Source organism: Struthio camelus, chromosome 22 (assembly GCF_040807025.1).
Source record: "Struthio camelus isolate bStrCam1 chromosome 22, bStrCam1.hap1, whole genome shotgun sequence".
Taxonomy (NCBI): domain Eukaryota; kingdom Metazoa; phylum Chordata; class Aves; order Struthioniformes; family Struthionidae; genus Struthio; species Struthio camelus.
This window is the reverse complement of record NC_090963.1, coordinates 4,078,406-4,098,904: the sequence shown is the minus strand read 5'-3', so window position 1 is coordinate 4,098,904 and position 20,499 is coordinate 4,078,406. Positions and strand designations below refer to the sequence as shown.

The 20,499-nt window shown below is 49.0% G+C and overlaps 1 protein-coding gene across 3 annotated transcripts in view; it reads right to left on the bottom strand.

The window, feature by feature from the left end:
- The window catches only part of GRIK4 (glutamate ionotropic receptor kainate type subunit 4), a 223,356-nt gene that overhangs the window by 56,626 nt on the left and 146,231 nt on the right, over window positions 1-20,499 (bottom strand). For all 3 annotated transcript variants that reach the window (XM_068916506.1, XM_068916508.1, XM_068916507.1), the window contains exons 4-7: window positions 20,176-20,273; window positions 16,512-16,677; window positions 10,118-10,296; window positions 5,862-5,915 (exon numbers count right to left, since the gene is read on the bottom strand). In XM_068916506.1, the coding sequence (XP_068772607.1) occupies window positions 5,862-5,915; window positions 10,118-10,296; window positions 16,512-16,677; window positions 20,176-20,273 (497 nt within the window). The remainder of the gene's footprint in view (window positions 1-5,861; window positions 5,916-10,117; window positions 10,297-16,511; window positions 16,678-20,175; window positions 20,274-20,499) is intronic.

Here is a 20,499-nt window from a genome sequence, read left to right as displayed (position 1 = left end):
AGACACACCAGAGACCCGTACCACCACCTCACTGCTGGCCTCGTGGGTGGCTGTGTGTCGATTTCAGGATCAGGGCAGGTGGCCCCTCCGATGGCCAGTTGCTCATAACATGGCACCGATGACCTCTTCCTTCCCTGAAATCGCGTCGGGCCTCCTCTGGGAGAGGCAGGAGCAGAGAGAATACCTGCCTTTGCCCTTGGTGGCCTCGCTATCTTTGGGGCCGAATGGCTGAGTCTATTAATCATTCCTAAGCTGCTCTAAGCAAGTATTTATTTATTTACTGAAGTGGACAATATTATGCTAAGTGCTTTATGGTTTTCTCGAAAGGCTCGGTTTATTTATAAAGTATTGACAGATTCAATAAGTTTATAATGGGCCACATGTAAAAATCAATTTCTCCAGAAGGAAAAAAGTCATCACAGCAACAAATTGTGGCCTTTTGAGTAGGTAAGCGGATGGGGAAGATCTATCCAACACGCTGTGTTACTCGGCCATTCATGTACTTAAACAGGATCTGTAAACTCTGTGAACTTGGCAGTCTAAGGGAGCTGCGCAGATATAATCTGATCGCTCTTACGAAGTTACTGCATCACTAATCCATCAGAGCATGCCACGTGCGAGTAAGGACGAGCCTTCTATCTCGTCATGCAAGGAGCGCCGTTAAATTCTGGAGGCTGTTCTTCAAATGAGAGCACTTGCATCTTAGCAAAATACATTGGGCACATCCTTGGTAAAAGCCATTTACTTCAACTTCTCTGCAGGGAGCCCGAGGTTTGAAGAGTGACAAATCCTCAAAGAGAGATCAAACGCTAACGTTGAGACCTGAAAAGTACAGATCTTGGAAAACGTGGGACAGAGAGTCTGAAGTACCAATAGGATGAGGCAGCATGTGGGCAGGGGAAAAGAGAGAGATTTGCTCTCACAGCAGAGGACACGGGCTGTATGTGAGAGAATGATTCACTCAACAACTGGAAATCAAATACAGGATAGACTTCCTATAGGACTTTGAACAACATATAAAGAACACCCAAGATAGGTTAGATAACTCAAGCAGAAGAACACAGAGATGCAGGATTCACTGCTTTGTCAAAATCTTCCTTTCCTCACCCTAAGGAAAATAACGAGAAATTGCTTTGGCACCCTCACAAAACTTGGATGTCCGTTTACCCTGCTACCACATGCCAGAGAAAACACGAACCGTAAATTCAGGAAATGACTGGGTCGCTGCAAAAAGGTTTGCATCAGCTACTGGAAACCCGGAAGGTAAGCTGGACCGCAAGGTAACATCTGCCAAAGGATAACAGAGAGTCTGAGTTCTTCACCTGCCCTAGAGAACAGGAGACAGCCTACCCAGAGCGAGGGAAGCCAGACCTAGCGTAGCAGGGTGCAAATACCGTGGCCCGTGTTGCAGTCTGAATAGCAGAAACGGAGACACAAAAAGGGAAGGGAACTGCAGCAAGGTTGCACAGTAAGTCAGTGGCACAAAGTAGGACTAAAACCCTAAGCTCCACCATCCCACTGAACTGCGAATCTTTAGACCAACTTTACCTCTCTTTTAGTTTATACCGTTCCCTCCGTCCAAAGGATCTTACCGCAGTGACAAACTAGGGCTGAAATTTGTGACGCTGCCTATGTGATTTGGACACTGGACCCCCCCCGTTCGTTTCAAGTGGGGCATCCAGACCAACAACGCTCTTTTGAAAACCTCATCCTATATGAAGAGCAACCACTTTATAAATCACTAACAAAGAAGAAAAAAAACCAAAAACAAACAAACATAGCAAAACTGATTCATCTGGTCTCTGGAAATTGAATACGGCAGCTGTTTTATCAGCAACACCACCTCTGCACAATATTGTTGGGGAACTAAACTAAACCCAATGGATAGGCTGTCTGACTCAAGGCACTGGCAAAACTCCTTCCTCCTTACAGTAATAATTTTAATTGTTTCAATTATTTCCATCTAATCTCCCTGATAAATGCTTTGAAATTTAAACCCAGCCCAAGGTCCATACGTTATATTAAAAAAAGCAGACAAAAAAACAAGCGGCTACACAGAATTAACAACCTACAATAATTAATTCTAGCACAGGATTTTGGAGGCATCCAACACCCCTCCTGCTCTGCAGTGCTGATAATTTCAAGAATTTCCGTTACTAGGAGGAACAAAAAGCCAATTTTTTCCAATTCACGACACCCTGCCTGCAATGCTCTATTTATGCATTGTCCTTATTATTACAAATCAAATTAGTCAACGCGGCTTCAAGTTTTACCCCTCTTCTCTCAAACATTATCTAGTGCTGTTCCTCAGCTAAACAAACTGTTCTCCTCCTGCGTTATTTGCCGGGGGCGAGGACCGCGTGTCGCGCAGGAGGGGGCACGCCGCCTCCCTGCCACGCTCCGCCGCGGGACGTGCGGCAACGCAGCACCGGAGCAACTCCGCGCTCCCGGGAGGGGGACGGGGACGCGAGCCCGTGCCAGCACGGCGCAGGCCACCAGCCCACCACTGTGCCAGCGTTTGCCATTAATCTCCGGGAAAACGCAGCAGCCCTTCCCGAAGGGTAAGTGCCAGAGCGAGGGAGCATCAGCATGCGAAGATGCCGGCAAGGGACTCGGGTCAAACTCAGACCTCTTGCAAGGGGAATGGAGACAAAAGGGTGCCGACTTCTCAAGATGACCCAAAACACCAATGATGGGCACAGGGAAGAAAAACACCACAGAACTGCTCCGCTCCGTGAGTTTCCTGAAGATTCCCGGGAAATCTGTTGAGCTGCTGCTGCTAACAGAAAGGGTCCCCCTGAGTTGGCTGAAGGAGGTTGATAATGAATTCACATGCAGTAAATTAGCCCCCGGTTATTTTTACATCAGGCTGCGCGCCTCTGCCTCGGCTCAGACGGAAACACTCTGGGAGCCGAGGATTTCCTCATTTGCTCCCGCAATCTTCTTGCAAAGGCTGGCACCTGCTTTCACCCACCCTTCCACCTCCCTGCTGAACCGCAGAGCGAGTAGCATTTACGGTATCTGCGAGCTCCAGGCTGTCCATGGAGGAGCTGGTCACCCCGAGTCTCCCTACCCACGGGGCAGCGGCAGGGAGCTGCAGCAAGCTGCCTCCATCCGGTGCTCCGCAGAGCAAAGCGCTGAGAGACATAACTAGCTACCGGTTGGGATATACTTATTAAATAAAATTAATGCCAGCACATAGAAACAGAATTCCCATCTACTGCCTGAGGGCAGGTGTTTAATGCAGCATTTTATCCCCTTTTCTCTTCTTTCTGGCCTGACATATTTTACCATCTCCAAGTAGTTTAATGCTATACAGACTGCCTATTTCCCTTCTGATGGGTTCTCCCTCCATTTAAAGTCATCTTTTTGCTTGCTCCCCTTGACAGCAGTTCACTATGATTTTATCTTTTCTATTAGGCAGTGACTGCAAAACCTCAGAGGGTTCATTAGGAGTTGGATAATCCCTCTAGATTTATTAGGCTAAATTGCTCACTTCCATCTCTCATCCCCATTTAAATATTACTAATTTCCTTAACCATCTCTTCCATCTGCCCAGGTTTTGCCCGATGTCACCTTTCTTCTTTAACGATCCCTGCCAAAACTCTGGCTAGTTCTGCTGAGAGCTGACCTTTGGGACAAAGCAGTAAAATAAACCAGGGTAAACAGATTTATCTCCTGTGAGAGTGCATATCCGCCAAATTCTTTTCTTTCTAACCTGCAGTTTCACAACTGCAGTACAGGGTTTCAAAGACAAATTTCAGCTCCTGACCCACATACACAAATGCTAACCAAACCCATGCTCAAAACTAGGGCCGGGGTGGGGGGTACTCTAATTTTTATCGTTACTTCCATTGTGGGAGCACCATCCATGAACATGGATGCTGTTGTGCTAGGTGACGTGCAGATCGAAATCCCTTACTATTTGTATTAAAGCAACACCAACAAGTCCAAATTATGAGTTAGGGCCCCCAGTTCATTAAGTTAAGTAAAAAATTGGTATCTTCTTTAGAGATGTCACACTCTTCCCGCACAGGACGTGTGATAGGCAAAGTGGGAAGGAGGCCCTCTCTCCTAAACACGATGGAGCGCGGGAGGTAGGAACCCGGAGCCAGTTGAAAGAGGCTGCGTTTGGGAAGGACTCAGATTGTTCCAAACGTTCCAAATAGTTTCACGTTTTGACCAAGAACGGAGGGGGACAGTCACCGTCATTCACCAGGTCTGTAAGCAGCACCAGCACAGCCACGCTCTCATTTGGGGCTGGGACAGGAGGCAAGAAATGATAAAGCAGCAACAACTGCCTTAACTCAAGTGACCTTAAAACTGGTGACCTTCACATCTCAGGAGCTTAGCTCTACCCTACTAGTGCCCATCACCGGCTCAACCCTTCCAGGTATTTCCCTTCCTTTTACTTCCCTGCCAGGCACGAATCATTTCTATGGGAAAAAGGAGGATCAGCGAGCCACGTCTTGCTGGACTGATATTGAGCAAGGTTAGGACCTACGGATTGAATGCTGAGCAGGAAACTGAACGCTATTAGCTCAGGTAGAAAGCTTATGAGTAGCATTTTTCTCTTGCTGATGTCTCCTCTCACTATCCCTTCTTCCACTCTGTGTCCCACTGCTCTCTGGGCTTTCAACCCCTCCATTTCACTCCTTCCCCCTCCTCTTCTCCACTAGAGCTCTCCTTCCTACACATTTGGCTCCAGCCATTCCCGTCTGTCTCCCACCCAAACACAAAGCATGATTCAGCTCTCGGCTTTCCTGGCGCACATGCACACACGCATAAATATTAATAGAAATTAGAGAATATGAGTATCATTTGGGGTTGGAAGGCACCTCCACTTAATCATCCCGTCCATCCTGCCACACTCAGGTTTCCATCATCCCTACACCAGCATTAGTAGATAGGTATCTGGTCTCCCCAGGGGTAGCATTTCCCTCATCCCACTTGGCAGCCTGTTCAAGAGCTTTGTAGCTGCTGCAGCAAGAGAAGTTTTCCTAATGTTTATTCTGGGTTTCCCCCTGCTGCTGCCTAAGCCCATTACTCCTTGTTTAGCGCAGTACTCAGGGATTTAACCACACGATCCCCCCACTAATGTTATTAGCGGCTATAAAACTAAATCACCAGGGGCTCTGTTGAAAAGATATACCCTGCTCTGCCTGTCACATTGGTGGCATCAACCCTTCATTGCCTCACACAGCCGTCAGCCACTCTCTGCAGCGCAGCAAGGAGACACACGCCACGTGGCCCGCTGCGCCCATGCGGCGGCACCACCTGCCTCCTCCCAGAGCCGAGAAGGGGCTCTGCCGCAGACATCCTCCGCGCAAACCTCGAGTCAGGCGAGCCCAACCCATGCTTACAGCTCTGCCCCCAGTGGGCTTCAGGTCAGAGCCTGGAGCCGGGCACGGGCTGCAAATAGGAGGTCCAAGAGGGCAGGACCTGGTGGCTTCACCTCCTCTCTCACGTACTTTCACAGCCCAGCTTGGTCAGGGAAGACAGGGAGGAAGACAGTGCACCAAGAGCACAGCTCTCGGTCAGCAGTCACCTGTCCTGCTGGTGGTTTCCAAGGGCCCACGCAACTCATCGCACAGGCTCAGAAAATCTGTTCCGCGATCACATCTACGAATCCTGCCTTTGGCGACGGCACCGCATCGGTGCTGCCATGCACCAGTTTGCCCTCACCTCCTGAAGGCCAGGGCAAGACTCTTCTGAACTGATGTTCAGGTCTGCAGAGCGACCCTCCGCCTTTGCCTCCCCACCACGCGGCTCTGCCCACCGCTCTCACAGGCCGGGGAGATCAGCTGCCATTAACGTGACTCTACACGCGCACAGGAGAAGAGCTGAGAAAAACCTCTTACCAGATTAGTGAAGATATACGTGTAATAGGCAGACGCCATTCCCAGTTCAGCTGCCTGTGAAGGAGAGGAAAGGAGATTAGACCCGAGACTGACAATCTTCAATCTTGCTTCCTGCAAGGCGGAGACTGGGCCGCGTTTGCTTTTCCATCCTTATCACACCACACAAATGCTGCTGTCTTCTTACAAGCAGGGAAGGGTGGGACACAGCAACACAATTTGACCTGTGAAATTAAAGTCCTGGGAACCAATTTTTCAGCAGGACTGAACCCACTTCTGAAGTCCCTTGTCCACGACAGTACTGACAAAGCACCTGCACAGGAAGCAGGGCTTCACGGTACAGAAAAAGAGCACAGCAGTGCCCTGAACTTGCATTTCCAGGCCCTTGTGCTGAGCTCGTCTAACCCCGTGGCACATTTCAAGACAGCGATCAGCAGTTTCTGCATTCGGCCCCATCTAGCAGGTGCATCTGCAGCCAAAGAGAAGAACGTGGAAGAAAGAAGCCTACTAAAAGTAAAAGCTTTTGGTACCCCTCACAGCAGTGGCTCGTCCAGACCCCAGCAAGACGAGGTGGCATCCTGAAGCCCAAGTTCGAGGGGAAAGCGATCTCCAGAGATCTTGCCCTCCAGGGATGAAGGGTTCCGGTTTTACTATGCGCTGTGAGGAAAGTGAGGTTACATGAGGTTTACTTGTCTGTTGATTGGTATAATTTTGTCTCCTATTCAAATATCAAACTCTTTGTGAGCCCACTGAGAAAAAGTAGGGGTCAAAAGGGCTCAACGCTTGGCTCCCTTCACTACAAACACTGGGATGCAGGGAGCAAGGACAAAAAAGCTCTTTTGGAGTTACAGGAAAGGGATGGTCATCTCAGCGGTGGTTTTCCCACATGCATCAGTCAAATGGGGGCCTCAGTCCTGCAAATTGACTAGCGTGAATGAAACCTAGGAACTCAAACAGTTCTCCAGAATTTAGACAGGGTTTTGATGGCTACAGAAATAGAAAGGAAAACGGTAAAAGTGCATGGAGACGCAAAGAGAAGGACAGCTTAAGCAAATAGATTTTTCTGTGAGATCATCCGTTCTGGAGACTAAAGACCACATCACTGAAGTTTTTTCCAAAATCTAAAATTCTCAGTACACAAAGAGATGGTTGTGGGAACAGATGCTCAGGAAAGTGGGGGACTAATCTGCAAATCTTTCTGAAATCAGGAGCCTGTGTTTCACTGCCAAGCACAGTTGGTCTCAAACCATGCTTCTGGACCTTGGCGGAGAGGGCTTCAGATCATCTCAGACCATTTAGAGATACTGGAGGTGGGAGGAGGGACCAAGGGGAACAGCTCCTCTTTTCCCTTTTTCTCCCTTTCCATCTCCCCCACTAGCTGAAGGATGGTGACAGCAGAAAGTGAGTGAAGGAAACAGATATAGAAAAGAGAAGGCTTAGATTGTACCTTTACCTATTCCTGTGTACTTAACTTTACCTATCTCCATGCGATTAAATGAGGTGGGCGCTGCGCTGGAGGGATACGATACGTTCAGAGGGGATCTACAAGCATTTCTGCTCCTCCCCAGCACCCTGTCCCCTCGGTGATGGACCTCTCGCTCACACCGCGGAGGATGGCTTTGCCCAGTCCGCCGCTTCCATCAGGCGCATATAATGTTAATTAACAAAAAAAACAGACAGCATCTGCTCAATGAGTCATAGCTGAGATGGCACATCCTACTGATGGGAAGAAAAGGGGCATTTATATGTTTGTGAGGACCATCACCTGAGAAGGGAGAGACCGGTGAGGGCAAAATAAGAGGGAGGAGTGAGAGATGAGCAGCAACACCACCAATTTGCCTGTGCCATGCTGGATGGGGTCATCTAAATGCTCACCGCCACTGTGCCTGGCGAGGTCGCCGGGCTGGCCAGCTCGGAGGGAGCTGGACACAGGCAGCATGGCAAGCTTTGGCCGCCCGCGCCTGCAGAGCTGCACAGCCCTTCTGATGCACACTGCTGCCCTCTCCCCTGCGCAGGCGGCAAATGGGAACAGCAAAATGATTTGATCAAAAAAGCACGGCAACTCCATGGAGGAGAGAGCAGGCTAGCGAGGAGCCTCTGCAGCCTCCCAGCCAGCTTTCCAGGCTGCTCCCTCGCCTCTAAACCACCACGCGATAAAATCTGGCACCCAGGTCCCTCCCTTCTTGGGGACAGCGATAATGCCTGCTCTCCCTCTGACCTACTTTGAAGTCCGTGCATTTGATTTCAAGGGCAGAAAATCAAAGCGAGCAACAAAGCATCTTTCTCCGTCCGTCGCTCCCAGCCACTTAACACAGCCGTTGGCAGGTGGGAAGCCAGGACAGGCTGGTAATCTGGGAGGCAACCATGTGTCTCGAGACCATATGGGGAAGGCGAGAGATGAGAAATTGCAATTTTCCCTCACTGTCCAAGGCCAGGAAAGGTCTGCTAATACAGGTGGGACCAAAGGCACATTCAAATCAATGGCATATTTTCCTCACCTTTCCTTGCCCAACCTTTGGACTGGGGCTGAGGACTTTCCAGCTGTGACCTCACCCCCCCCCCCAGCTCTGCTGGCCTCTCTATAAAGACAATACTTTCCAGGTTCCCCAGGTGCAAGAAGTTCCTAGATAATAAGCTAATTATTTATTTTCTGCCCCCTCCTGCAATCCTTTAGGCAGGAAGACTACATTAAATTTTCCAGATCTGACGGAATATCTTGGTGATCTTCGACATCTTTATCGGTCGTGGCACCAGCACACTTTGGAGCGGGGAAGGGAGACCGCGTGTGCCACAAGAGCCGCCGCTGTGCGACTGTGGCAAGTCACTATGGCAACAGACGGAGGGGACAGCCCGAAGGAGCGAGGCAGCCCGCTATTAACTCGGGGACAAAAAAAGAAAAGGAAAAAAAAGTGGTTGTTGGGGCCAAAAAACCCACTGTCAACCCAGCCAGATCTTGCTCTCCAATGTCTCCACGTTTCACCCGGTTTGGAGCCCCGGGTGACCCTGCGACGGTCCTACAGCGTGTGCTGGCAGGTGGGGACCCGGCCAGCAGCACGTGGACCCCGTGCGCAGCCCCCACCGGACCTCAGCCTCGGGCCAGGGTCCGGCACCACCGCAGGGGCCGCGAGCGGCGAGCTGCACCGGCGCTCGCCACCACCCGGTCCCAAGGTGAGCCGTGCCTTGAGGCCTGAAATTCGCCTACCGTTTCTTGGCATCTGCCATACAATAGTCTTTTTCTCATACTGAGGGCTGGCTGGGAGCTTTCACAGAACCGCTTTTTTCCTCCCAGAGCAAAAGGTTTGGGTTTTGTTTTCCCGAGAAACCACTGGTTTGCAAAACTTTCCTTCAGCATCCGCTCCCTGCCCCCAAAGAACACCCTTGCAACGTGATGGAATGCCTCACTGATCCTGGCATTTTCAAACAGAAAATTTCCATTTCTACCTTGAAATAATTGCTCATTTAGAAATATAAAATTACATGCAGTGGAAGAAAAAAAAAAAAAAAAGAACCACTGTAATGGTTTCTGCTGGCAGTCAGCAGGGCTGAATTTGATATGTGTCAGGGCCTTTGAATGACTGACTCCTTGATAAGGCATCCAGGACACTGTGTATAATGCAGGCAACAGCAGCCATCCCCTACCACGGGGTGACTCCATCTCCTCAATCCTGCCTTGATTCAGAAAAGAACTTCTTGTTCCTTCCAGGATGTGGGAAACTATATACAACTCTAGGCTCCATCTGGAGCTGCTGCTCAGTTTTGAAGGGCTATCTAAACAAATGCTATAAACTGTGACAAGAGATCATTTAAAAATAAATATGATTAAAATAAAATCTCGGTTAATAAGACAATAAAAAGGGAAGCGAAAAGTTAGAAATGTACTTCAGAGGAAAAAAAGAAAAAAATAAAAAACTACTGCACTGATTGACTAATTTCAGAGTGCTAAGCAGCCTGTCACTGCTGTTTGATGGCAACAGGAGCCAAAGGCCTGTAATGCTTTTAGAAACCAAATATATCAGTTCAGAGCAATTATACCATTCCTTCTACAGATACAGTCCTGGAAAGAGAGAACAAATTATTTTCCCCAGAAGCTCCATCAGCGGCAACTCCTCCCCCAGCAGAAATCATTTCCAGTGTTGCAGCAGGAATTTTTACACTCTAGTATTGTACAACACCTGCACGTGCGTGCTCATACACGCCCGCGGTATCTCATCCCGCGGAAGCAGCAACACTTACAAAAGCAATGCTTAATAGACCCTTACCTTCTGCAGAATGGTATGAGACATGGAGGCGTTGGCATGCACAATGATGGTAGCTGTTTTGTCATCTCTGATCTCTTTTAGGAGGGGGGTGGGGTCCCGGCTGTCATCTAGCATCCGGACTGAGAGAGTATCCTTGGAAATGAGGAACTGTCGAAGCAACTTCTCTAGGTTTAAAAGGCCTTAAAATAAAAGGAGAAACAAAACAGACATTTTTTAAATTGGATGCTTGGCTCAAAAAGCATCTCTCCAGTGACCCATGATCACCCCAGCAGGAACCGGTCCTGAAAAGCAAATGATTTGTGGCCACAGTGCAGGCTCATTCCTGCGGTCAGCAAGGGATGGGAAAAGATGGAGCTTCTCCAACTACACCCAAAAAAGTAGCCTTGAAGACCTCTTGGGAAGAGATAAGACTGCTGATACAAATTCCCTCAGAACCACACGGTTCAGGCATGTTCTCTGTTACCTTACTGCACATGGGGAAGTTTTCCTGGTTATCACCGGCTGCTGGAAGACGATTCTTCCTTGTAAGCCTTTGCATTACTAACTCCCTAAGTGCTTCTGCGAGGCACAGCCTGATGCCTCTGGAGATCCTGGAGCGCTCCGACAGGCAGCTGCTCGTTTCCCAGGACGCGTGTCCCTGGGGATGAAAAGCTCTGCCGTGTGTCAGATGAAGCAGAAATCATTGTAAGAATACAAAATCAGATCTACATAAAAATAGCAATGCAACCATGCGCATGGTCCTAGCACAGTACAGACTTAATTATGGACTGAGCATTCCTAGAGTAAACCCTTAAGCCCATTAAAAAAACCCCGAAAACCAAAACCAAAAAAAAAAAATCACAGAAGTATGTTTGGTGCTTCACAGAGAAATCAGGGAACAAAGCAGGAACGCGCTTGCAATCCAGTGGCTCCATTACTGGGCAAGAGCTCTGAAGACCCACTTTCTATCTCCACATCACATCACTCATCCCTCTTTCTTCCCTGCCATTTATCTCTCCGCCTTTCCTGTATTTCCACTGAAAATTTCCTTGGGCAGGGCACAGCCAGCTGCAACCAGCCAAAGCTCTGGCCAGCTCAAGACTCTCCGAGTGGCCTGTGGAACCGGGCTCTGCATGTGGCTGAGGAGGGAGCTAAAGAAAAAAAACTAATAATTAGCGAGCATCTGCATGAATGAGACCTGACTTCTCTGGACTTGCGCCTTATTGCCTTTGGCATTTCTGATTGAAGCTTCTTCCTGCAGGTAGGCCATTGCAAGGGCTCCTTCCAGCATGGCTTCTTTGATGTCTAATAAGAGATCAAAGCTCCTGCTGCAGCTTTGCTTAGCCAAAAAAACATATCTGAGGGAATCTCTTCTATCCAGCTGCCTATTTTCACGTAGGAAATAACCCCCTCTGTCAAATTTGATTGACCAAACAGGCCCACAGATTTAATCACTGGCAAGACACAGACAGCTACGTGGTCACATACACCTTGTTCCTAGAGGAAGACAGTTCAAAAAGGAGGAGAAAAGTCGAAGTGACGGAAAACATAATAGTGAACAGCAAAAGAACAGAACTGAGAAGAATCAAGGCCCAGCTGGTGGAGGGACCAAAAAAAAAAAAAAACCACCACTTCATTTCGAGCCAGAGCTCCACTGTTAGCCTAAACATAGCTTTGATTGTATTAAACAGTTCATTCACCCAGAAGGTCAGGGGATGGGGAAGTGATACAATGCAGGGAGATTAGAGTTAGAGTGCTGCTTTCAAAGACTCCTAGCGCTTCACAAAGGTAACAAAGCAACGCATTAAAAGGGATACATCCTAGACAGGAGCCTCTTATTCACAGTAAGAGTTTTTCAGCAAGCCAAGTTTGCATTGAGCTCTCTACAATGCATTGCCTCTTACCTTTTCCCTTTCCTACATGTAGGAACTCAGCAGGGGACCATAAAAGCGGCACAGCAAGGACTTCTCTGGATCACACAGACTTCTCGTCTTTCTCAGTGGTGGGTGAATTCACTCTCTGCAGAGGACACACGGCCTAGACCCTACTTTAATACCTTTTTGGTGCTAGCTCAAGTGAACTCTAAGTTTTGCCTAAGCCCTCCATTTGATTTCTGTGGGTTTTATTTTCGCCTTCTTCCACAGCCTACATGCGATCAGAAAGGTTGCTGTGGATAGCAGTACGGTGAGTAACAAGCTTACTTAGGGCTCAACCTGGCAAACTGTGCTGCTGCAAAACTGCAGATTTTAAGAACGCTTCACTAACTTTATTCAATAAAAGTCTAAGACAAAAAAAAATTTGGGAATTTACCCAGCTTTTTCACAGTGGTCTAAATTTCACGGTATTTTGCATTGTACTTCTGAAGAAGTGGGCATTTAGGAAGGTGGGAGCAAAGCTAGATGCAGCTCCCCAAGTACTCATTACCAAACCTGAACTGATTTCAAGTCAGTGATGAGGGCTTAACAGACCTGTCCCACTAACTGATGCCAGAATGCATCATTAGAGCTGGCACTAAAAGCCATGGACTAAAGTCCCCAAGAACATCACTGAACATGAAATACTTCTGTCCTTGGAGAGCATTCTCAGGCAAACATCACGGTGAAACATGAGCTGTCATTAGGGACTGCTCGCACTGCAGTAGTTAGGGAGGCACTGCCAAAGATCACGGCCCCGTGTTGCTCGGCTTTGGACAACACCAAGTAAAAGTGAAAGCTGTGCTATTCTGCAGGCCACCTTGTTGGTAGGAGAAACTCAGACTTACACCACAACTTGGCTGTCCAAGGGGACAGAAATTCGAAACTCAAGGGGTGTGGGCGGCACGTCTGCGTGTGTGGAGGGGGGGATTTTCAGCTATTCCCTTTGGAAAGGTACCGTTTCCATTTAATTTCAGTCCCGCAAAAATAAAATTAGATCCTACTCCTTATTTGTACAGGCTGCCTACCTCAGTGCGTGTTAATGAGGCAGACTGGAAAGAGCTCCCTAGGCCAGCTGCCGAGGGATTTGCGATTCACAACAGCCCTTCAGTTTCTGCTCCTTTGATTAGTGCCCCCTTCCCATTTTTCTCTCTGCTGGTTACCTCTCCAACCCCTTTTGCTGGCTTCTCCTTCACCCTGCACCCCTTTTCAGGTAAGAGAGCCACCATGGCCTCGGCATTAAAGAAGGCAGAGCCCAACTGGTAAGTCTCTAAACCGCACGAGGCACAGTGAGGAGGAAGAGTGGCCAGGGAAGAAAAAAGAAGCATTTGATCTCCTCTCCTCTAGCTCGGCGAAATTATCATTTCCAGCACGTTTGATCCTACCTCCAGCCTCATCAGGCTTCTCGCTCGCAACTCCTCTTGTCGTGCGGAGGGAAGACTCTATTATGTGAAGAGATTCCCTTTTGTTCTGATGACAAGAGCATGTGAGACACTGCTGCTGACAGACTGACACTTCAGAAGGCTGCTTCACAGGCCCAACGCGAGCGAGGGCTTGTAGACCTCTCCTGGCAACTTTGAAGTACTAAAGTGAAGATCCTCGTGCACAAAGAGGCTGGATCAGGCACAGCCCGTCTGTACAGCTGCAGCCTCTGCTGCCGGGTGCCGGGGCTATGTGGAGGAGGTGCCTGAGCAAGGGTATCCCCAGCCCACAGGGCCAGTCACAAGTCTGCTGGGGCCACAGGTACACACAGAGGTAGGGGAGTAGTTAGAGCTGACCCACGTCCTCACCTTGCTTCGTGGTCATCCTCAGCCATTGCTCTTCCCTGCATGGCTACTGGAGCAAAGGGGATGGGATCCTTCTCCCTGAACATTGCTGGTGGAGGCCTGAAGGACCAAGTGGTTCTGTTTATGGTTGCATATGGTTTCACTGGTCCAAGTCCTTCACCCCAATGGTTCCTTCTATTTTGGTGCAGCGTAAGGAACCAGCGTAAGATGAGATGCCACTTTCCTAAGGTTCCCGATTACCTTGTTCATTAGCAGCGAGTCTGGGAGCAGAATTAGCGACTGCCATCAACTATTCCCATTCTTACACCCACCAGGATTGCTTCAAACATCTCTCTGTGGCATTAGGGAACACACGAGCCTTTTGACTCGGTCCCTTGGTCTCCAGTCCTAAATACTGGACTTCATTTTCCCCCCTCTGACAATCAGGAAAAGACAGCCATTTACAGAGGAGCTCTTATGATGTCTATCCTCAATACTTGTCCGTAGTTGCCCCTTTTCTTGTTCAGGTTTTCATACAAATGCACAAAGTGTTTCATTTTAAGACTTCAGAACACTTCACAAACTAGCTAATTATTCCACCCCACTGAGAAACTGAGGCACATGATCTTGTTCTATTCAGCACCGCGTTACATTTATGCCAACCTAACTCCCATTTTCTGCTTCTACTAGAAGAAAAGACAATCAGTCCACAGAGGAAGGATGCGACTTCTCACAGTGACAGTAGCAGCCTTACGGGATAGGACCCAGGAGTCCCATCACACAGCCTTGTACTTAAACCAAGAGAGCTATGACTTTCCCTCCTGGGATCTAAATAACAACATCCTTCAAAACAGGATTTCCTCACTGAGGAGGACAGTTCACACGCTCCCCTGATTTGCCTCCGGGAAATCTCCCAAAAGCCCCAAGTGCCTTGACTTAGGTGTTTAAGGACTGTGCTTAGTAGCACCGCCTGTCCTAAGGGAAAATGAGGGCTTGCGCTCCCACATGAAGCTGGACTGTGCCTTTCCTGCACTCCATGACAATCTGAAAGCATGTTGTGCTACAAATCCTTGCTCAGATAAGGCCCTTACTGAGGATAAGAAACAGGATGCACTGGCATGAAAGGCACCTGTCCCTCTGTTTCCTCGGTCTGTGAAAAACTCAGGTTGTACAGCACATCCTAGACATCGAGCTATCCAGAAATATCAGAGTAAACCAAAGTGGACTGATTCTATTAAAAGGATGTTAGTTTAATGCAAGCAATTTGGTTCCCAAGGGCTTTTGATTCAGTTAAATGAAGAACCAAACTAATATCACGCTGCATTCAATGGAAGACACCTGCATGTTTCAGCATGCAACTGAGGAGGAGGCAACGGTCTACGGAGATGAGATGATGCGTGTACGTGCTCTGTGCCAGGCAGCAGCATGAGGGCAGAACCGCGAGCGTGCTGCACTGCAGGTGAGAAAACTCAATTATCTATCTTCCTCCCCTCTATCCTCCTTTGCTTCTTTAAGGTTAGGGTTACACAACGAAACACACCAGCACTGAAAGTAACGTAGGAACATTTGCATGATTTTGACTGCATCATTTTGGGCCAGGTCCTCTGTTAGAGTACATCTGAGCATACCTATTGAAGTCAATTCCCTGATTTATATCAAGCGAGGATGTGGTCTCCCCAGGGTGCATAAAGCAAAATGCAAAGTAAAGGACGCTCTTATTTCTCCTGTCTTTGTGCAGGAGTTAACCACAATGCTCTGTGTTACCAGCACAGCTGGTGACGTGGGTAGAAAGGACATTGCCTTTCCTACGTATTTGGCCCTGCAGTCAGAGGCTGGAGGTGGCATGTGCTGCTAAGCTGTTGCCAGCACCCGCAGAGCTCCTGCAGGATCCACATCCTTTTTCAAAGCCCCTGTTCTAGGCTTCTTTGTAGGGTCCACTCTAGTCCTAATGAATTTCACTACAGCATAATAAAAGCAAAACAGCTGGTGTAGTAAACACACCAGTCTACATTAAGAAAAAAAAAAAAAGAGCCAACCACCGGACACACTTTCCTCTCTCCAAGCACTCTGATGCAGAGCCTGCTCCTGCCATTTTAGAAGAGTTATGCAGAGATGACTATGGTCTTGCTGAGGTGAACGCTCCAGCATCCAGATGCACAATTACCAGCAGATGTATGGCTGCAGAGCCCAAGAGGGCGTGCAGTGTATTGACTATAAATCAAGTCCTGCATTTAGGCCACAAATTGCACGCGGGTTTGGGAAAGACACGTTTCGAAAAAAGGGATACTTGCCTAAAATAACCTCCAGAAACATGCTTAAGCCTTTTTTTCTTCATTTAAAAACCCATCTGTGCAAGCAAAACACTCTTCAGATTGTCAAGCAGAAGGCAGGCAGTCTCTCCCCATCCCCTTTCCACCTCTCTCATTAACACCGGGAACACCTCCATGGGGCAACAGGGTGGAAAACCTGCTCTGCAGGTCTCCGCTCTTTCAGGCTGCTCTGCCTGAACAGCAGCCTGCCCAGAAGGGACAGAAGGGACCCTGCTATCAGGAAACGGGAAACGAACAACGTGGCACACCTCCAGCTACCCAACACTGCCTGTTCGGGGCAGGGGGTTTCACTGCTGCCACTGGGACTGGTAGGACTTTTGCCACGGTAGGAGGCACCAAGCATGCAGAGGGAGACAAAACAGAAGGTAATGGGCAGCAAGGGGACACTAAATCCCATCTGACTTACATTCAGCTTTGGCACAGATGAGGCAGGCAGTGGTGCAGTTAAAGAAATTCAGGATTCCTGCCACGGCTACACTTATGTCGGTGTTGCTGGGGTGGAGATTCAGCGTGGTGAACCGCTGGAACTGCAGCTTGAGGAACTCCTCTGGCGCCACTTTGAAGTGAGGAACCTAAGCGGGGAGGAGGGGAAAGAAAATATAATTAAAGAGGAAAAAGAAATAAAAACAAGTAAATCTACTATAAAGGACCTTTGGCATGAAATGCTCAGCAGGTAGAAAGTGAAACATCCCAATAAAACTGCAGAAGAATCACCAGAGTGAAGAGAGGAGGGAGCGATTTATGCAATAGCAGAGGAAAATAATTACAACAGCAACAAGAAGCCATGGGAAGAAGTGGATCAGGAAGAGTCTTGCTGAGCCACTCAGACAAAGGCAACGGGGGCTGTGATTACAGCACAGGAAACCATTTCGGGTGAGTTCAACCTAATTAGCTTGGGTACTAATTGTAGCCAGGCCCACACTTGATTTTGGGCTTGCTGCCTTGGTAAACACGGAGGATGCTTTGCAGGCAGGCAGCTACACAGCCCATGTCGGAGACCCCTGGATCGCTGCTGTTATTGGGATCCCAGCTAGACAGACGACGTGCAGCAAATCTGCCTCTGCCAGTGGTACCAATGCGTCATCAGATAATTAGGAGAGATGAAGGGAAAAACAAGATGACCCTGTGCCGGTAAGGCTCAGGAGAGAGAGAAACAGATGCAGCAGCCAGAAGCTTTGGGCTTTTTTGATCAGCAGAGAGGTAACAGGTGGCATAAGGCAGTCAAGCTCCAATGGGACCATAAACGAGAGCCCTAATAATACTGCGTTTGCTGTTAATAAATCAGAGCAGGAGGCAGAAGCGGGATGTCATTTCCCAGGGAATACAGACCAGGTGGAGTGGAGAAGCCCTACTGAGGGACAGCCAGAGAGCTTCCTCCAAGACAGCTCTGCCGCACACCTGGGCACGCAGCATACAGGGAACCAGTGGGCAAGGGGATCAAGCAAACGTGATGGGGGTTTGGCCAAATAAGGAAAAAGAATATTGTTTTCTTTTGCTGAGTGAATTATTGGGAAGAAACAGAAGACAGAGAAAGGGAAGCATCTGCTTCTGTTCGTTAGAGGAGTGTCAAGTCCTCTTCTCTTCCATTATCAGTCCTTCCGGAAGCTATCACCCCATGCCTCCGATCTCTCCCCCCTTGCGAAAAGCTGTTAGTAGGCTGTGATGGCTGCTTATTGACAGCATAAGCTGTTTGGTTAGTAATAAGAAAGTTAGAGCAATAAGCTGCTATCTGCCTTGATTTCACTCTGCAGTCCTCATCCAGAGCTCTGTTAACAGGAAGAGAAGCAGACTGTAAGCAAAAGGCAAATTCCTTCAACTAAAGCAGACAGGGCAGCTACAGTGCAAGCCTGCTGATCAGCCTCGAAGCCAGATGGAGACTGAGGCTCGCAGCACCACCGCTAGCAGAGAAGAGAGGTACGCAGACAGTAGCAGAGAGCCCCTGTGTCTGGAGCTGCTGCAATCCACTCGGGGCACAAAGCTCACGTTCAACCCATCCGACACAGGGGCTGGGATTCCTCCTCCCTTTCCAAGAGCTCTGCCCTAGAGTAACGCTCCTACGGGACAGGAAGGAAGGACAATTTTTGGACCCAAGGCGCGAGAGGGATAACTCAGGAGATATAGCTCATTTCCCAGTTTTATCACAGGCTCCTTGTGAACCATGGGCCAGTCACTCCATCCTCTCGTGCCTCAGTCGAAAAAGGTGGATGCTCTTGAAGTGATGGATGTCTGTTAGTACAATGTCTCTGACTGTGTTGCTGTATAACATTTAATACAACAGCACCAATTGATGCAACCGTGACATAAATCACAGGGAGTTACTGCAGGTTTACACCTGGCAGTGCGTAGCAGATGAGTTCAAGCTCAAGAATCAAATACCTAAGACGTGCACTAGAATTCACCTTTTATTTCTGAAAAAATAAAGAGACTGATGGAATCGGAGACGCAGGCTGCATATGAATTTCAGGGGAGACACACTTGCAATCTGTTACTGCTGAGTTGTCTTTCCCTGGGATGGAGCACGTCTGGGACACTTAACTGGAGAAAGCACTACAAAACACACTCAAGAGACCCCTCCTGCTGTAGCCGAAAGCACTAGGTCTAAAAGATCTCTTCCATCTCTTTAACACTTGTGATTCTCGGGGAACAAAGAACAGCACTCATTTGTGAATGCAAGCTATTTACAGCGCTCAGTTCCAGACACTCCCCCTGCTTGGAGGCTTCAGAGAGTCCACTAAATGGCTGAGAGATGTTATCTGGCTTTAAAGGGATGAAGTAGGAGAAGAGAACTCAATTTCTTTTTCCCAGAGCTAGATTAGTGTAAGATGGTTCAAGGCTTATAAAATATTAAACCAGGCGCACAGTCTGGACACAGATAAAGAGGGTTTGCATTGCCGGAACAGCACCAGGAAGAAAGGAGGTGTAGCTTTCCAGAGGGACCGTACCCAAGGTCACGTCACAGCCAGGAACTCTGACCGGGATTTGCATCTGCCAGGGCAAGCAGAGGATTCTGCCCCTGCCAGGCAACGGGGAGATGGTTCAGCATCGGCACTGCGTGCGAGGGTAGCTGAAGTGAAAGGTGACGCAGGTGAAAACCAGGAGAAGGGAGGTAGAAACGAGAGAGGCGAAGGAAAGGGAAGAAGCTGCAAGAACGCGGGCATTAAAGGAATTTCAGAAGTTTGGACCAAACCGTCAGTTCTGAAATGACCATTACAAGCCACAGTGGATCACGGGAAGGACAATACATCAGGAAAGATGACTACAGCGAGCAGGGTTCAGTCCTCCACTTTTGCCAAAGATGTCCTGGAGTACCACAGGCAGGTCACTTTCCCTGCCTGTAATGAAGGCATCAGTGCTCTGCCTTGCAGCTGTGACACAAAGACAGCATACACTGGGGACCACGTGGCTCTCGGAGGTCAGCTCAGGAGGGCTTGGGGAGCATGGATGGAAAGAGGCGGCGTGTGCATATAGAAATTATGACAGAAAAGCAAAACAGCAGACTTGAAACGCAACAGGCAGACCCCGGAGCAGAGGAAGGCAGCGTACGGCAGAGCTGGAAGCTGTCACTGCAGCGAGCTGTGAGACTACAGCTGGACCTCAGCATAGGAGCAATGGTCTCAAGATGAGACCTACGGCTGCAGAAAGCCTAACCTGGTGGGAGCCGCACAGAAGGCATTACTGTTTGGTATAATGGTAAATTAAAAACCTAATCTGTACTTACTAAATCATCAGCAAAATGCCGGGTTCCTAGGGAATCCGGGCAATGCCCAGCAGGCAGCGTGAAAGCACTGCTGCCATCAGAGGCCGCTCGAGAGCGTCCTCTTTTTGAAGGAAAACATGTGGAAGGTTGGGGATGTGGGGAACGAGGTGGGGGCCCCAGGGTGACCCTAGCCACCCCCGGGCAACTCCGCCGCCTCCCCAGGCCAGCCGTGACCTGCCGGGAGCGACAAGTCTCTGCCCCGGTGTTACCACCTCCCTGCTCCTTCCCCACCCCTCGGCTCGAGGGCTTTGGTGCCCACCATCAATCGACATGATGGCGCAGAATTACCCCGATGCTGGACGTCTCCATTTACCTCTTTCTCTCCACAGATATTGCTGATGATAGAGCTCGAAGCCGGACTTGACGAAGGTCCTAGGACGCCTACCACTCCTTTCGGAAGGATCTGGCACACTGCGGGCACCAGAGAGAGGAAACGTGCATTAGATGAAATGCCTTTATCCTCAGTTTTGTTGGCAATGCTGTCCACAGTACCCTACAAGGGACACTCAGAGTGTCATTTCCTCCTTCACACACCACTTATGTCCCCACAAAATCCCTCTAGTGCCCTGTCACTCAGCCTATGATGGTCACCTCTCCACGTTTTCCCCGCCCTTCCAAATCCCGCCTGAGCTTACCC